Source organism: Trichomycterus rosablanca, chromosome 18 (assembly GCF_030014385.1).
Source record: "Trichomycterus rosablanca isolate fTriRos1 chromosome 18, fTriRos1.hap1, whole genome shotgun sequence".
In the NCBI taxonomy this organism is placed as follows: Eukaryota; Metazoa; Chordata; class Actinopteri; order Siluriformes; family Trichomycteridae; genus Trichomycterus; species Trichomycterus rosablanca.
In genome coordinates this window covers 18,371,140-18,387,014 of record NC_086005.1, presented here as the reverse complement: position 1 = coordinate 18,387,014, position 15,875 = coordinate 18,371,140, and the positions used below count along the sequence as shown (strand labels likewise).

General features: G+C 40.1%; 1 protein-coding gene across 1 annotated transcript in view; it reads right to left on the bottom strand.

The window, feature by feature from the left end:
* The window catches only part of LOC134332335 (seizure 6-like protein), a 70,560-nt gene that overhangs the window by 18,752 nt on the left and 35,933 nt on the right, over positions 1-15,875 (bottom strand). The window contains exons 5-11 of the mRNA XM_063013941.1: positions 11,756-11,941; positions 10,380-10,551; positions 10,112-10,281; positions 8,687-8,881; positions 6,567-6,705; positions 6,198-6,394; positions 2,105-2,299 (exon numbers count right to left, since the gene is read on the bottom strand). Of these exons, the coding sequence (XP_062870011.1) occupies positions 2,105-2,299; positions 6,198-6,394; positions 6,567-6,705; positions 8,687-8,881; positions 10,112-10,281; positions 10,380-10,551; positions 11,756-11,941 (1,254 nt within the window). The remainder of the gene's footprint in view (positions 1-2,104; positions 2,300-6,197; positions 6,395-6,566; positions 6,706-8,686; positions 8,882-10,111; positions 10,282-10,379; positions 10,552-11,755; positions 11,942-15,875) is intronic.

Genomic DNA, 15,875 nt, shown 5'->3' with positions numbered 1-15,875 from the left:
TAGGTATTATTGGGTGGTGGGTCATTCTCAGCACTGCAGTGACACTGACATGGTGGTGGTGTGTTAGTGTGTGTTGTGATGGTATGAGTGGATCAGACACAGCAGCGCTGATGGAGTTTTTAAACACCTCACTGTCCCTGCTGGATTGAGAATAGGCCAACAACCAAAAATATATCCAGCCAATAGCGCCCCGTGGGCAGTGTCTTGTGACCACTGATGAAGGTCTAGAAGATGACCAACTCAAACAGTAGCAATAGATGAGCGATCGTCTCTGACTTTACATCTACAAGGTGAACCAACTAGGTAGGAGTGTCTAATAGAGTGGACAGTGACTGGACACAGTATTTAAAAACTCCAGCAGCGCTGCTGTATCTGATCCACTCATACCAGCACAACACACACTAACACACTACCAACATGTTATTGTCACTGCAGTGCTGAGAATGATTCACCACATAAATAATACTTGCTTTGTGGTGGTCCTGACCATTGAAGAACAGGGTGAAAGCAGGCCAAATAGGCATGTAGAGAAAGAGATGGACTACAGTCAATAATTGTAGAACTTCAAAGTATATAGAATATAGTAAGCGGAACTGATAAAATGGACAGTGAGTGCAGAAACAAGAAGGTGGTTTTAATGTTATGGCTGATAAGTGCATTACGAGGGTTCTTCAAAAAGTTTTCGCACTTTTTTCAACTCTAATTTATTAAGAATTACAAAAACAAATGACATCACTTTTCTACATAGTCACCTTCTGATGCACTTTTTCCAGCGTCGTACCAACTTTTTAATGCCATCAGCAAACATTTTTTTTGCTCTTCCCCTTAAAGCTCCTTTCAGCGGTCCAGGTAGAAATCAGATGGCACTGAACCCAGACTATAAGCGCCTCTCTCAGTCTCTTAGACACGACCAAATACTACTCGTCCTCACTGTTTTCAATAAAAATATAAGTGCGGAAACTTCTTAAAGATCCCTTGTATTAGGTCAAATGAACTGAACCTTATTAATAACCAACAATAATTCGACAATGTATAATAAGAAACACCCCATCCAAAACACAAACCCTATTATAATGGAAAGATGTGATGTGCATGAGATATGGACTGACCTGTACAAGGTTTGGCCAGAAAAATGCTTGAACAAAATTGACCAAAGAATGTTGCCTAACTGTGCACCCTCTCTTATAATTGGGAATGTGATTGTGTTCAGAATTAACGAATAACATTCAAACTCCTGCCATCAATTAAAGGAATTCTGATTATACCCATATAAAGCTTCGCTGTTCTAGTCACTTTTTTCTAGACATTTACTTAGCTGCATCTTACAGCAAGAGTCATGGTCCGCAAAGAGCTCACAAAATATCAAAGGGATCTCATTCTTTAAAGGTGTCAGAAAACGGTACAAAACAATTCTAAGGCATTATATACACCGACTAGGCATAACATTATGACCACTGACAGGTGACGTGAATAACACTGATTATCTCTTTATCAGGGCACCTGTTAGTGGGTGGGATATATTAGGCAGCAAGTGAACATTTTATCCTCAAAGTTGATGTGTTAGAAGCAGGAAAAATGGGCGAGCATAAGGATTTGAGCGAGTTTGCCCTGCCACAAAGCAAAAATGCTTCAGGAATGGTTTGAGGAGCACAACAACAAGTTTGAGGTGTTGACTTGGCCTCCAAATTCCCGAGATCTCAATCCAGTCGAGCATCTGTGGGATGTGCTGGACAAACAAGTCAGATCAATGGAGGCCCTACCTCACAACTTACAGGAGTTAAAGGATCTGCTGCTAACATCTTGGTGCCAGATACCACAGCACACCTTCAGGGATCTAGTGGAGTCCATGCCTCGATGGGTCAGGGCTGTTTTGGCAGCAAAAGGGGGACCAACATAATATTAGGAAGGCGGTCATAATGTTATGATTGATCGGTGTGTACCATAGAACACTGTGAAGATAGTCATCAACAAGTGCATAAAATATAGCACAACAGTGACATTCCCAAGAACTGAAAAAGAGTCACTTGGTTATGTGCATTACAGATTTAAAAACATACCATACCATAAAGGATACCACACAGTAAAAAGCAACACTTTGACTTACCCTTCTCACAGAAGGGCGGCTGGGTGTTCCAGCTTAGGTCCAGCAGACAGATGAGGGTCTCCCTGCCAACCAGGTCATATCCTGGATCACACTGATAGGTGATGCGTGTCCCACGCACTAATGCTGTGTGCGATGTTGTCTTCCAGCCATTCTGAATCTCAGGCAGGTCCGAGCATGAATCATTGCGAGAAACCTCTGGTATAAAAAGAGAAAAAGAAAATCAGTAACCCTATATTTGATTATTAATGCATTTTATTGATTAAATTTGTCACTACAAATCACAAATAACAAATACAGTACTATGATAAAGTATTAATAAATAACAAATACAGTGCTGTGATAAGTATTTAGTATAAATATCCATTAGTATCAACCGACTGTCAACTACAGACACTGACACAGCTGGTGTCATGATATCCATTCTAATTAGTGCAGTATGGCAGTTTCATATTTCTCTCTATATAAGCTGAGCCAAAACTCAACTTTGAAGTGCAGTTGTCACTGTATGCTTGTCACTGTGTGACAAATGTACATTAACAGAAGCAATAAATCATAATTAAATCTTTCACAGGATGCTAAACCATTATCATTCCCCATTTACTGATGTGGTGGTGTAGATCAGTCTTGAAATCTTATTACAGATGTTTGTTGGGGTTAAGACTTTTCAGTTAAAGCTATCAGGCAGAGTCAAGCAGTTGCTAAGCTAGGTTTCTCTGTTCATCATTCATTTTCCTATTAATCCTGACCAGTACAACAAAATGCACTGTTTTTTGTTTTTGTTTTACATTTTGTTTTCTTTAAACCCATAAATGCAGTTCTAGTACAACCCCAAATCAGAAAAAGTTGGGACAGTATGGAAAATAAAATGAAAATGCAGTGTTCCTTACATTTACTTTGACTTTTATTTGATTGCAGACAGTTTGAACACAATATATTTTATGTTTTGTCTGCTCAACCTTATTTCATTTATTAAAATACCTCCATTCCTGCATTTCAGGCCTGCAACACATTCCAAAAAAGTTGGGATGGGGGCAATTAAGGGCTAGTAATGAGGTGAAAAACTAAATAATGATGTGATTCCAAACAAGTGACATCAACAGGTGATTGCAATCATGGTTTGGTACAAAAGCAGCATCCAGGAAAGGCTTTGAGCAAATGAGCAAAGATGACCAGAGGATCTCCAGTTTGTCAACAAATGAGTTACACCAGTGGTTCTCAAACTGTGGTACGCGTACCACTGGTGGTACGTGAAGCAGCACGAGGTGGTACGCCAGATAATCTCGGAAAAGTAATTACATGCACCGAAAAAATAAATAATTTAATAATTATAAAAAAAAAAAAAAAATGAAACAAAATGTGGAAATTACTAATAAAATCTGTTTCAAAGTTCTTATAATTCTGTTTTAATAAAATCAGTTTAATTAAAACGAATGTGTTTTTAAAAATATTCGGGGCTACGCAGCCACCGTACTTCATTACGTCTATACTTCACGTTCGCGGTTTCCATCTCGAAATTTCAGAAACGTTATCAGTAGGTCTCTCACTTTTATCAGAGCAGATCTGCGTTTGAATCTCACTGATCTCGTTCCTGACATCACGAGGCTGCTCCGCTAAACACGCGCACTCACTGAAATGGTCAGTGGTAACTAACTGCAGATATACTAGTGATGAGTCGTTCGCGAACGATCCGATTCTATTGAACGGATCTTTGAAATGAACGAAAGGAACCGAGTCTTTTATTTCTGCGCAGTTCTAGACTGTAATCCACCCATTCAGCTTCACATCAGTAGAGGGAATTAATCGTAAATTGTAATAAGAGCTGTTTATTGTCGATATTCAAATCCGAAACACTTTCAGTATCACGGAGAGCGACACACACACACACACACACACACACACACACACACACACAGAGAGAGAGAGCTAGTAGTATAATGGCAAATAATTGAGAAATAAACTATAAACTTGTTTAATTGTGTTAAATCTGATTATTTCATGGCGCTTATGATTTAAAGCAGAAACAAACACAGTCACGTCTCTGCACAAGAGAGGATTGTTCTGAAACTTAATGCGATGCAATCACAGTACGTCTCTTCTCTGTAGTTTTTTTCCTTTTGAAGTAACTTTTTTTTCTCGTTTAAGTGTTGTTTGAATTAGGAATTCATTTAAGGCAAGGTAGCAAAATTTGATATTAATATCGGGGGTGTCTTATAGTTTACCCAGTAGCGCCTCCCAAAGAACGAAGAGCCATTTCTTTGAACGGCTCTTTAAAAGGAACCGAGCCAAGAGATCCGGCTCCCTTCAAGAAGCCATAATTCCCACCACTAATATATATACACACACACCTAATTAATGTGTGCCATATGTGGTTCTGTGATGAGAAACATAGGTGGTACTTGGAAGTTTTGGTTTGATAATGGGTGGTACTTGGTCTAAAAAGTTTGAGAACCACTGAGTTACACAATTATTAAAAATGTTTAAAAACAATGTACCTCAAAGAAAGATTGAAAGGGATTTTCATATTTCTCCCTCTACAGTGCATAATATCATTAAACCATTTAAGGAATCAGGAGGAATTTCAGTGTGACGCCTTGAAGCTGTAATTGCTGCCAAGGGTGCATCAACCAAGTATTAGGCTAGGGGTGTGTACAGATATGTAACCCCTAAATAAACCATTTTTGTCAGTAAAATAAAATAGCATATTTTCTAAACTCTGTTTTTACTTTGTAATTATTGGTGATTGTGTGTAGATGTTTGAGGCCAACAAGAACTCAATCTATTATAGAATGAGTCTGTAACGTAATAAAACATGAAGAAGGTGAAAGGGGTGTGCAGACTTTCCGGCTTGACTGTACAATCACTTGTTATGCATAATGCTTTCAGTTCTGAGATACCATAGCATCATCTTGCATACACAACACGTAACACGTGAGGTCTACTTAATGATTTTTAATCATGTTTAGTGAGGGGTCTGTGAGGTCAGCTTCAAAAATTCCTGTTTGTACAAGCAACAATGCAGAGTAGAACAATAATAACATTCCTGTATCAGCTAATTCATCCTCCAGTATCATGGCTGTAATTTGAAGGGTTTGAACTTAATTACTGTGACAGTTACTGTAAATTTCAATTTATGAGGAACATTTCAGAAAGTAAAATTTGTAAGTTGATAACACTTACACTGATCAGCCATAACATTAAAACCACCTCCTTGTTTCTACACTCACTGTCCATTTTATCAGCTCCACTTACCATATAGAAGCACTTTGTAGTTCTACAATTACTGACTGTAGTCTATTTCTCTACATACTTTTTTAACCTGCTTTCACCCTGTTCTTCAATGGTCAGTACCCCCAGAGGACCACGACAGAGCAGGTATTATTAAGGTGGATCATTCTCAGCACTGCAGTGACAATGACATGGTGGTGGTGTGTTAGTGTGTGTTGTGCTGGTATGAGTGGATCAGGCACAGCAGCGCTGCTGGAGTTTTTTAAATACAGTGTCCACTCACTGTCCACTCTATTAGACACTCCTACCTAGTTGGTCCACCTTGTAGATGTAAAGTCAGAGATGATCGCTCATCTATTGCTGCTGTTTGAGTTGGTCATCTTCTAGACCTTCATCAGTGGACACAGGATGCTGCCCACAGTGTGATGTTGGCTGGATATTTTTGGTTGGTGGACTATTCTCAGTCCAGCAGTGACAGTGAGGTGTTTAAAAACTTTAGGATTGTTGTGTCTTATTCACTCATACCAGCACAGCATACACTAACACACCACCACCATGTCAGTGTCACTGCAGTGCTGAGAATGATCCACCACCCAAATAATACCTACTCTGTAGTGGTCCTGGGAGAGTCCTGACCATTGAAGAACAGCATGAAAGGGGGCTAACAAAGCATGCAGAGAAACAGATGGACTACAGTCACTAATTGTAGAACTACAAAGTGCTCCTACATGGTAAGTGGTGCTGATAAAAATGGACAGTGAGTGTAGAAACAAGGTGGTTTTAATGTTATGGCTGATCGGTGTATCTTTTTCTACACTGTGGGCATCAATGTGATCTTCAGATCCTCAGAAAAGCACCATCATCTTACCCATGAATGTGATGATGAAGCCCTCTCCCTTGCCAAAGACCTGGCCAGCTGGATCAGAATGGAATGTAATGGTGAGGTCAGGTGTAGAGGAAGACAGTTTGAATGGGCTGTTGCCGCCCACATATTGGCCCAGAATGCGTGTGGTGACCTCATCACCATCCAGAATGGTTAGCACATCACTGTCACTGATGTTAAGACTTGATAAAAAGAAAATAGGCAGAATGAGTCATTTAAGAAGCTTAGTATAAGAAACTGTAAATTACTTTGTGGTGTAGCTACTTTCCTAGGTTTCACAACATTCATGCAGCTTATTTGAATTTGTGTTTTTCATCAATTTTAGATTTAGAAGTAAAGTACAAATAAACTCACAGCTGTACATCAAGAAGGACACGTTTTTCCTTGCCGACATGAATCCTCCAACTGCAGTCCTCGCCCTCACCGTACCATTCAGGCCAGTTTGGGGAAAGTATCAAGCCACTTGGTCCAGACAGATCTCCCCCACACAAAGCTACACAGATAACATGCATCAAATGAGAATTTATCAGATTGCAACCTTTTTCAATTTTTAATACAAAACTAACTAGACACACTGTATTCTTACCAATTGTAAAAATGGATAGCTAGGTTAAACTATTAAAGCCATGAAAAGGTACACCAATCAGGCATAACATTATGACCACCTTCCTAATATTGTGTTGGTCCCCCTTTTGCTGCCAAAACAGTCCTGACCCATTAAGGCATGGACTCCACTAGACCCCTTAACCCTTTGATGCATAACCTGGGTCAAAAATGACCCAACTGAGTTTTTATTTTCTATCTTTGCAATAAATGAATTTTGTCATTCAAGCTTCCATGAATTCCTCAATTAACTTGTTTTTGATCATCACAAATCCTTATTTCAGTTTTATATTTTTTACTTTTTTAATAAAAATCATTTTTGTATCACTACCCTTCTAATGCACAACATGGGTCAAAAATGACCCTTATGTATTTACTATGGAATTTGACAGGAACTACTGACATTTGTGTTTGTAGTCAAAAACATATTTACTGATCTTTTGAAAGACAACAAAAGATTAGGCCCTTGAATCTTGAATATATTCAATACTATTTGCTTGCTAGCTGTTTACATATTCTAGTATATATAGCTTTTATTAGCTAAGACAGTAAATACATGAATAACTGACTAATGTGCATATGAAAATATTCTTGAATGGATGAATATGGGTCATTTTCCACCCATGTTGTGCATTAGAAAAGGTTTGCTTAGCTTGTGCATCAAAGGGTTAAGGTGTGCTGTGGTATCTGGCACCAAGATGTTAGCAGCAGATCCTTTAACTCCTATAAGTTGCAAGGTGGGGCCTCCATGGATCGGACTTGTTTGTCCGGCACATCCCACAGATGCTCGATTCAAATGGATTGGTGCTTTCAGTGGTGGACAGGGGTCAGCATGGGCACCCTGACTGGTCTGTGGCTATGCAGCCCCATACGCAACAAACTGTGATGCACTGTGTATTCTGACACCTTTCTATCAGAATCAGCATTAACCTCTTCAGCAATTTGAGCTACAGTAGCTCGTCTGTTGGATCAGACCACACGGGCCAGCCTTCACTCCCCACGTGCATCAATGACCCTGTCACCGGTTTACCACTGTACCTTCCTTGGACCACTTTTGATAGATAGATTTTGCAGTCTGGGAACACCCCACAAGAGCTGCAGTTTTAGAAATGCTCTGACCCAGTCGTCTAACCCCTTACAATTTGGCCCTTGTCAAATCCTTATGCTCGCCCATTTTTCCTGCTTCTAACTCATCAACTTTGAGCATAAAATGTTCACTTGCTGCCTAATATATCCCACCCACTAACAGCTGCTGTGATGAAGAGATAATCATTGTTATTTACTTCACCTGTCAGTGGTCATAATGTTATGCCTGGTTGGTGTATATAATGTTCATTTATTAATTCATTTATTATTTCCATTCTGTTGCACAACTGTAGAAATTGCACAATTCCATACAGCATTTGGGTTTCTAATACCTGATATTATAGTTTTTGCTCTACAATGTTGACAATGTTGTGTGGCTGCAAAGATTGGGCCAGTGATAGCTCAGTGGTTAAGGTACTGGGCTTGTAAACAGAAGGTTGCCGGTTCAAGCCCCGCCACCACCACCACCAAGTTGCCACTGTTGGGTCCCTGAGCAAGGCCCTTAACCCTCAATTGCTCATTGTGTAAGTCGCTTTGGATAAAAGCGTCTGATGTAAATGTTTCATATCTTTTTGCTTTTGATTATTTTGTATGGACACTAATCATAACATGTTATTAATAATAATAATAATAATGTTGTTACCGGTATAAAAACCTGATTTGACTATTGCTTAGCATGGATAACAAAAAAATATTCTGCAACTGTAATAAGGTTTTAAGCACAAATATTTAAAAATGAGCATTAAAAACCAACACAGAGTGAAGCCATAACTTTACACTTGTACCTTTACACAGGGGCTCTGTGTCATTCCAGTAGGGATCTCGTGTGTTGATGCATTCAATGACCGGAGGTCCTTGCTCTAGAGAATGGCCAGGATCACAGGAGAACTGCACTATGGTCCCTACAGCATAGGTCAAGTCTGTGGTACTTAAGTTCCCATTCTGGATATGGGGCTCATAGCAGTGGCCTTTCTCAAATGCTGCACAGGAAAAATAAGACTAGTAAGTACAATATGATAACGTTGTAATGTTATATGCTTAATCCCATTCATATAAGCATACACAACAAAGAATATTTTAAGCAATGTAGGTCAGTACAGCTCTGTAAACCAGGGGACTGGTGGTTGTAAAAGTAGGGGAGCAAGTTTTGAGACTGGCATTGAGTTTAAAGGGTGTTAAGTTTCAAGGTTTTTTTTCCATAAGGATGTATGGGAATCCTTGTATGGGCGTTCCATGGTCCCGTGGAAACACAAATATAACATAAAAACACTGAAATAAAAAGCTGATTCTTACAATTTCTCAGAACCCCAAGCTGTAACACAAGTTTAAAAGTGAAATACTGAGTAAAATCCATCTAAACACAGATACATGTGGATGCTTTCAGAGTGAATCTTATGGTTATTCAACACAAATGCAGATTCTTCTCATATGCACACTTTGTTTTACAAAATTAAAAATTTTGAAATTTGAAATTAAATAAATACATTTAAAAAAAAACCTTTTACCTCATTACTAGTCTTAAACTGACCCTCATGCCAACTTTTTTGAAATGTGTTGCAGGCCTGAAATGCAGGAATGGAATTATTCTGATCTTTAGGTGACTATATACCACATAAATGAATCAAAAGATTCACCCAAACAGTATATACACGCACACACGCAAACACACACACAACTGACACACACACCCTTTTTCACCTATGCACTCTACACAGGTGCCTCTCTATCTGACAATCAGGGTCCTTATACACGCACATAGTCCGGTCATCCCGCCCTAGCAGAACCAATTATGCCTGCTAGATGGCGCCCAGCTGACCGGTGGCAATGGCAAACCGAGGAGTTCAGAATCTCGGCACTGGTGTGCTAGCGGAATATCCCGCTGCGCCACCTGGGCGCCTTGGTGACTCATCATTGTTCAATGTCGGCCTTGCTATCCAAATTTATTTTAGTATTTTTTTTTATAGGCTTTTATTTAATCAATGCCTTTTTGGTCTGTGCATAATTGCATGAGTTTTCATTTTGTGTTTTGATTTCTCAAGTATTACTATACAATATAAACAAACACAATGACTTGAATGTACTGTATGTGTAATAATATGTGTAATAGCAGTATGGTATGGTATGACTGGTAGCATATACTGGGTATATTTGGTTTTATATTTGTGTATAATAGGCTCCAGGGGCCTGATACTAGCAAACAGGAACCTCACCCTCATAGCGGATGTTAAAATCAGTGTTGTGGTAGTTTGGCTGGTCTGTTATAAACTGAACTCTGACAGCTGGGCCCTCGCTGATAACTCCCTCAAATGGGATTGGTGTTCCTCGACCGGAGTCAAATAGCACCACAGAGCCAGCATCCAGACCACTCCACAAAACAAGTCTGTAATGACAAAATCAGAAAATATACTAAATATAATAAAACAACACCCACACAGACCAGCATATGAAACAAATCCAAACATATGGACAAATACATACCTGTCTGTTGGTCCTAGAGCCATTCTCTCTATATTGAGGTGTAGTCTTTGACCAGTAGGAGCCTCCAAGGACCAGGAACAGCTGCGGTCAAGGGTGCTGTTAGCCCCCAAGTGAGGTGATGGGGAAAGCACTCGGCCTACTGTAGCATTTTTTACTGTACTTCCACACAGAGCTGGACAAAAATATTTAAATGTATGTTTTGTAAAATAAACGATAAGTTATTAGTAATTAAGTAGTACAGTATTCCACATTAGCTCTGTTATGTCTTGTTTAGCCAGTGTTTAAAAGCAAGTGTACATCGATCAGCCATAACATAAAACCACCTCCTTGTCCAAACCTACACACATTGTCCATTTTATCAGCTCCACTTACCATATAGAAGCACTTTGTAGTTCTACAATTACGGACTGTAGTCAATCTGTTTCTCTACATGCTTTGTTAGCCCCCTTTCATGCTGTTCTTCAATGGCCAGGACCCCCACAGGACCACTACAGAGCAGGTATTATTTGGGTGGTGGATCATTCTCAGCACTGCAGTGACACTGACATGGTGGTGGTGTGTTAGTGTGTGTTGTGCTGGTATGAGTGGATAAGACACAGCAGCGCTGATGGAGTTTTTAAACACCTCACTGTCACTACCGGACTGAGAATAGGCCACCAACCAAAAATATCCAGCCAACAGCGCCCCATGGGCAGCATCTTATGACCACTGATAAAGGTCTAGAAGATGACCAACTCATCCAGCAGCAATAGATGAGCGATCGTCTCTGACTTTACATCTACAAGGTGGACCAACTAGGTAGAGTGTCTAATAGAGTGGACATGGTATTTAAAAACTCCAGCAGCGCTGCTGTGTCTGATCCACTCATACCAGCACAACACACACTAACACACCACCACCATGTCATTGTCACTGCAGTGCTGAGAATGATCCACCACCTGAATAATAACTGCTCTGTGGTGGTCCTGACCATTAAAGAACAGGGTAAAAGCAGGCTAAAAGGTATGCAGATAAACAGATGGACTACAGTCAGTAATTGTAAAACTACAAAGTGCTTCTATATGGTAAGTGGAGCTGATAACATGGACAGTGAGTGTAGAAACAAGGAGGTGGTTTTAATGTTATGGCTGATCAGTGTATCATTATGTCTCAAACAATGGTTTTGTGTGTACTTTACTAAATATTTTTACATTAAAATACTGAACTAAAATATACTGTACTGGAGATTTAAAAACTGACTGCTGCTTTAGAACAATAAATAATGGGAACATACTTTAAATTACCCATTATGTATATCAAATATTTTTATTCATACTTTACTTAATAATAAATGATAATAACTTTTCTCTAGTTCTTTTCCTCTACTGAATTCTTACCTCTGCAGCTTGGTTCTTGCTGGCTCCAGATGGGACGAGAGGCATTAAGACAAGTGATTATAGCTACCCCCTGCAGATGGTATCCCATGTGGCAGGAGAAATGTCCAGTGCCACCTGGGCACAGACTCAACACTGATACCTCTCCAAAGTGGGGCCGCCGAGGCAGAGCACAGCTTAGAGGAAACACTGATAAAATAATGTACATTTTAGAAATAAAAAGACACTGTTATATGCAGTAATAAGCTCTGATCCCTTACCATTTTGCCGTGAGAAACCTACAGCAGGTTATTGTCACTAAACTTCTTACTGTGTAATTAGTGCTCAGACAACAGCATTGGTTTTGTAGAAAGCTGGTCTAGTTTTATGTATTTACTTTTATAATTTCATTTTCATCAATCACTTTATCCTGGTCAGGGTTCCCCACTCCAGACACAGACAATCATGATTGTGAAGACATCCGGCAGGCCAATAGTAGTGGTGGGCTTGCATAATGGATGACTGTGCCACTTAAGTAACTTATTAGTAATTAAATAATATTTGCTAATTTAGACATTAGGACCACAAATTAGCATACACCACATCCACAAGGTTGAATCAGCTTATCTGGACACAAGTTTGTTGTAGAGAAACGTTTCATCACTCTTCCAAGTGACTTCTTTAGTCTGAGCTGGTGGTGAATACCCCAACCTTATATGCAGTTAATTTGCATAACGACTGGTCACCGCCCATTGCAAATCACAATGACCATTAATTACAATGGTGAGAGATCCCCTGGTTCAGGAATGGTCGTTCCCTCTTCACATAGATGGCCTCTTTGACTCCTCATTCCAACCATTCCTCCTTGTCAAGGATCTGCACATCTTCATCATTAAATGAGTGGCCACTGGCTTGCAAGTGAGTGTAAACCGTCCAGAAGAGGTTAATCTTCTATGTTGGGCCATCCGTTTCGCCAGTGGCTGTTTAGTTTCCCCGATGTACAGTTCCAAGCAATCCTCCCGGCACCTAACAGCATACACTATGTTACTTTGTTTGTGTCGAGGGACCCGGTCCTTAGGGTAAACTAATTTCTGGTGTAGAGTGTTTTGGGGTTTGAAGGCAACTGAAACGCGGTGTTTGGAGAATATCCATCTCAATTGTTCCGCTACTCCAGCCACATACGGAATCACCACTGGTTTGAGCTTAGACAGCGGTTGTCCTTCTCCTCCCTTTGATCCACTGGAGCCGTGTTTGGGATAACCACATTCACCCTGGGCCTTCTTGACATGAGATTTCTCTCTATCTTTGGCCGTAGTGTCTGTGGGGATGTTGTTCGCCTGGTGGTGCAGTGTCCTGATCACGCCTAGTTTGTGCTCCAATGGATGATGGGAGTCAAACCTTAAGTACTGGTCTGTATGTGTCGGTTTGTGGTACACATTTACCTTCAAACGTCCCCCATCTTGAATTGCAATTTCACAGTCTAAGAAGGCTAAACTGTTGTTGCTTGCATCCTCCCTTGTGAACATGATGTGTTTGTCCACCGAGTTGATGTGGTCCGTGAAATATGGTACTTCCTTGGATTTTATCTTAACCCAGGTGTCGTCCACATATCTGAGCCAATGACTCGGTGGTGTCCCTGAGTAGATTATTATTATATACTATCCAATTGTCCCTGTAGAGTAATTGTTTATTTTTGTGCTAGGCCTGATCTCGATCATGAATTGGGAAGTTGTACACTCCCTGGGGACTACTCTACTCTGTTACTCAATTTTACAATATAGCCGGTAGATATCACAGCCCACAAAACAAATTTAGTTTCTAAATAACTTGTACACTATTCATGTAGTTATTACGTTTTGGTTTTTCCACTCTTAGCATGGATAAATATTAAACATCTTGTTGTTAGCAATTAGATTAACAATAGCATCATTTGTCTTAGTGTTCATGGTGATAGGTCTGTTTTTGGGGTGGTTTTTTGGAGTTTTACATCTTGTATGTTCACTGCAAATAAACCATATTAGTGTTTTGTAATTTTGTGACAGTGTGTTTCATTACAGAATACTGTGAAAACTCTACAAAATCAGGATGCACAGCTGGTCAGACTGTTGGTGAATTAACAATAACAAATCAAGCAATTACAAATACAAAACAACAGAATAATGCAATTGTTGTCTAACATAGGGACAGTTGTGGCCTAGTGGTTAAGGTACTGGACTAGTAATCCAAAGGTTGCTGGTTCAAGCCCCACTACTGCCAGGTTGCCACTGTTGGGCCCTTGAGCAAGGCCCTTAAACCTCAATTGCTTAGACTGTATACTTTCACCGTACTGTAAGTCGCTTTGGATAAAAGCATCTGCTAAAGGCAGAAAATGTAAAAATGTAAAATGTAACATCACACCCAGACTGACCGAACATAAACCTACTCCTCTTCCACACTGAAGTAAGGTAACATTCTTACATTCTCGCTTTACTGGAAGAGCCCAGAAATGTAAAACTGCATTATGGGAACAACAGAGAGTGAAGACAGGGTCTTATGAGATTTTTGATAATACAGAAATAATACACTCACTCACTCACCGTCTTAACTGCTTATCCAATTAGGGTCGCGGGGGGTGCTGGAGCCTATCCCAGCTTTTCAATGGGCGCAAGGCACACAGTAACACCCTGGACGGGGCACCAGTCCATCGCAGGGCAGACACACATACACACATACATACACACACACATACACACACCCATTCTCCTATAGGGCAATTCAGTGTCTCCAATTAACCTGACTGCATGTTTTTGGACTGTGGAAGGAAACCGGAGCTCCCGGAGGAAACCCACGCAGACACGGGGAGAACATGCAAACTCCGCACAGAAAGGACCCGGTCCGCCCCGCCTGGGGATTGAACCCAGGACCTTCTTGCTGTGAGGCGACAGTGCTACCCGTGGAAATAATACACTTCTGTACAAAATATAGTTTCTTTTCCCTGGGAAAAGTCTGCCCCTTAAGACTAAGTCCGTGGATATAAGTCAATTTAAGATTTCTTCTCAAGATAACCATCACTGCTTAACCATTTAATGGCCTGCTCAACCATTTGGTTAAGCTTACTTTGAGTCTAAATACTTGAAAAAATGAGCTGTATTTAATAACCTTGTTTGGGCTGTATCGACTCATTGGTTGATGTGTTAAACTCAAAATTATTGGCAGATGGTTTTAAGAAATTTTTTTTTCTTAAAAACTAAGCTAAAAAAAATGTGTGACCATCTTAACTGCTATAGTCCTAGGATACTGAGAAATGCAAATAAATTATTTTTTAACATTATTTTTCTGGTGAGACCATTAAAGGGTTAAGACATGGACTATTTCAGGTAGCAGGTAGCAGGAGCAGCTGTTTTAGGTCTTCTCTGGTTGAAGAACACAACCCTTCAACCACCTGGTGCTCAAAAAACAATGCAGACCATTGTCTACAGTTCCAATGTGGTTCAACCACTGTTGAGGAGACAGACCCCAGAGGAGGTCAGCTCAATCCTTAAACCATACCTTCCTGGTACTACTCTTCCCCATGCTGGTGTAAAAACATTGAGCAGGGGTTTATTCAACCATCTAATTCTCCTGTATCGACAGAATTTTTCTTCAGGGAGAAGAAATAAGGGAGACCTTTGCCACTGCATTGACTATAGAGATCTATACCAGATAACAGGGAAGTTACTTTATTCCCTGTTCTAGGTAGCAGCTGCACTAGAAAAACTGCATTGAGCCCAGATTTATACAACCTCTTTCACCAATGCCACAGCCATGGCCCCACTCTTTAAATGACATATTCTATGATATCCTTCACAGCTTCTTCACTGTATATACAACTGACAAGCAAATCGATTCCAGGAACCAGAATAAAGAACATGTGAGTGAAGTGCTAGAACATTTACTAACCCCCCAACTATGAAAAATTGGGAAAGTGTCAGTTTCATATAACAGCTGTCTCCATTCTAGGATATGTTGTCTCCCCAGATGGTGTATGCCTGGAGGAACAGAAGGTGCAGGCAGGACTGGCCAAGACCAGAAACCATCCAGGTACTCCAATGCTTCTTAGGTTTTGCCAATATTATAGAAAGTTTATCCAGAACTATAGCACTGTTGCAGCACTTCTTTTCAAGGG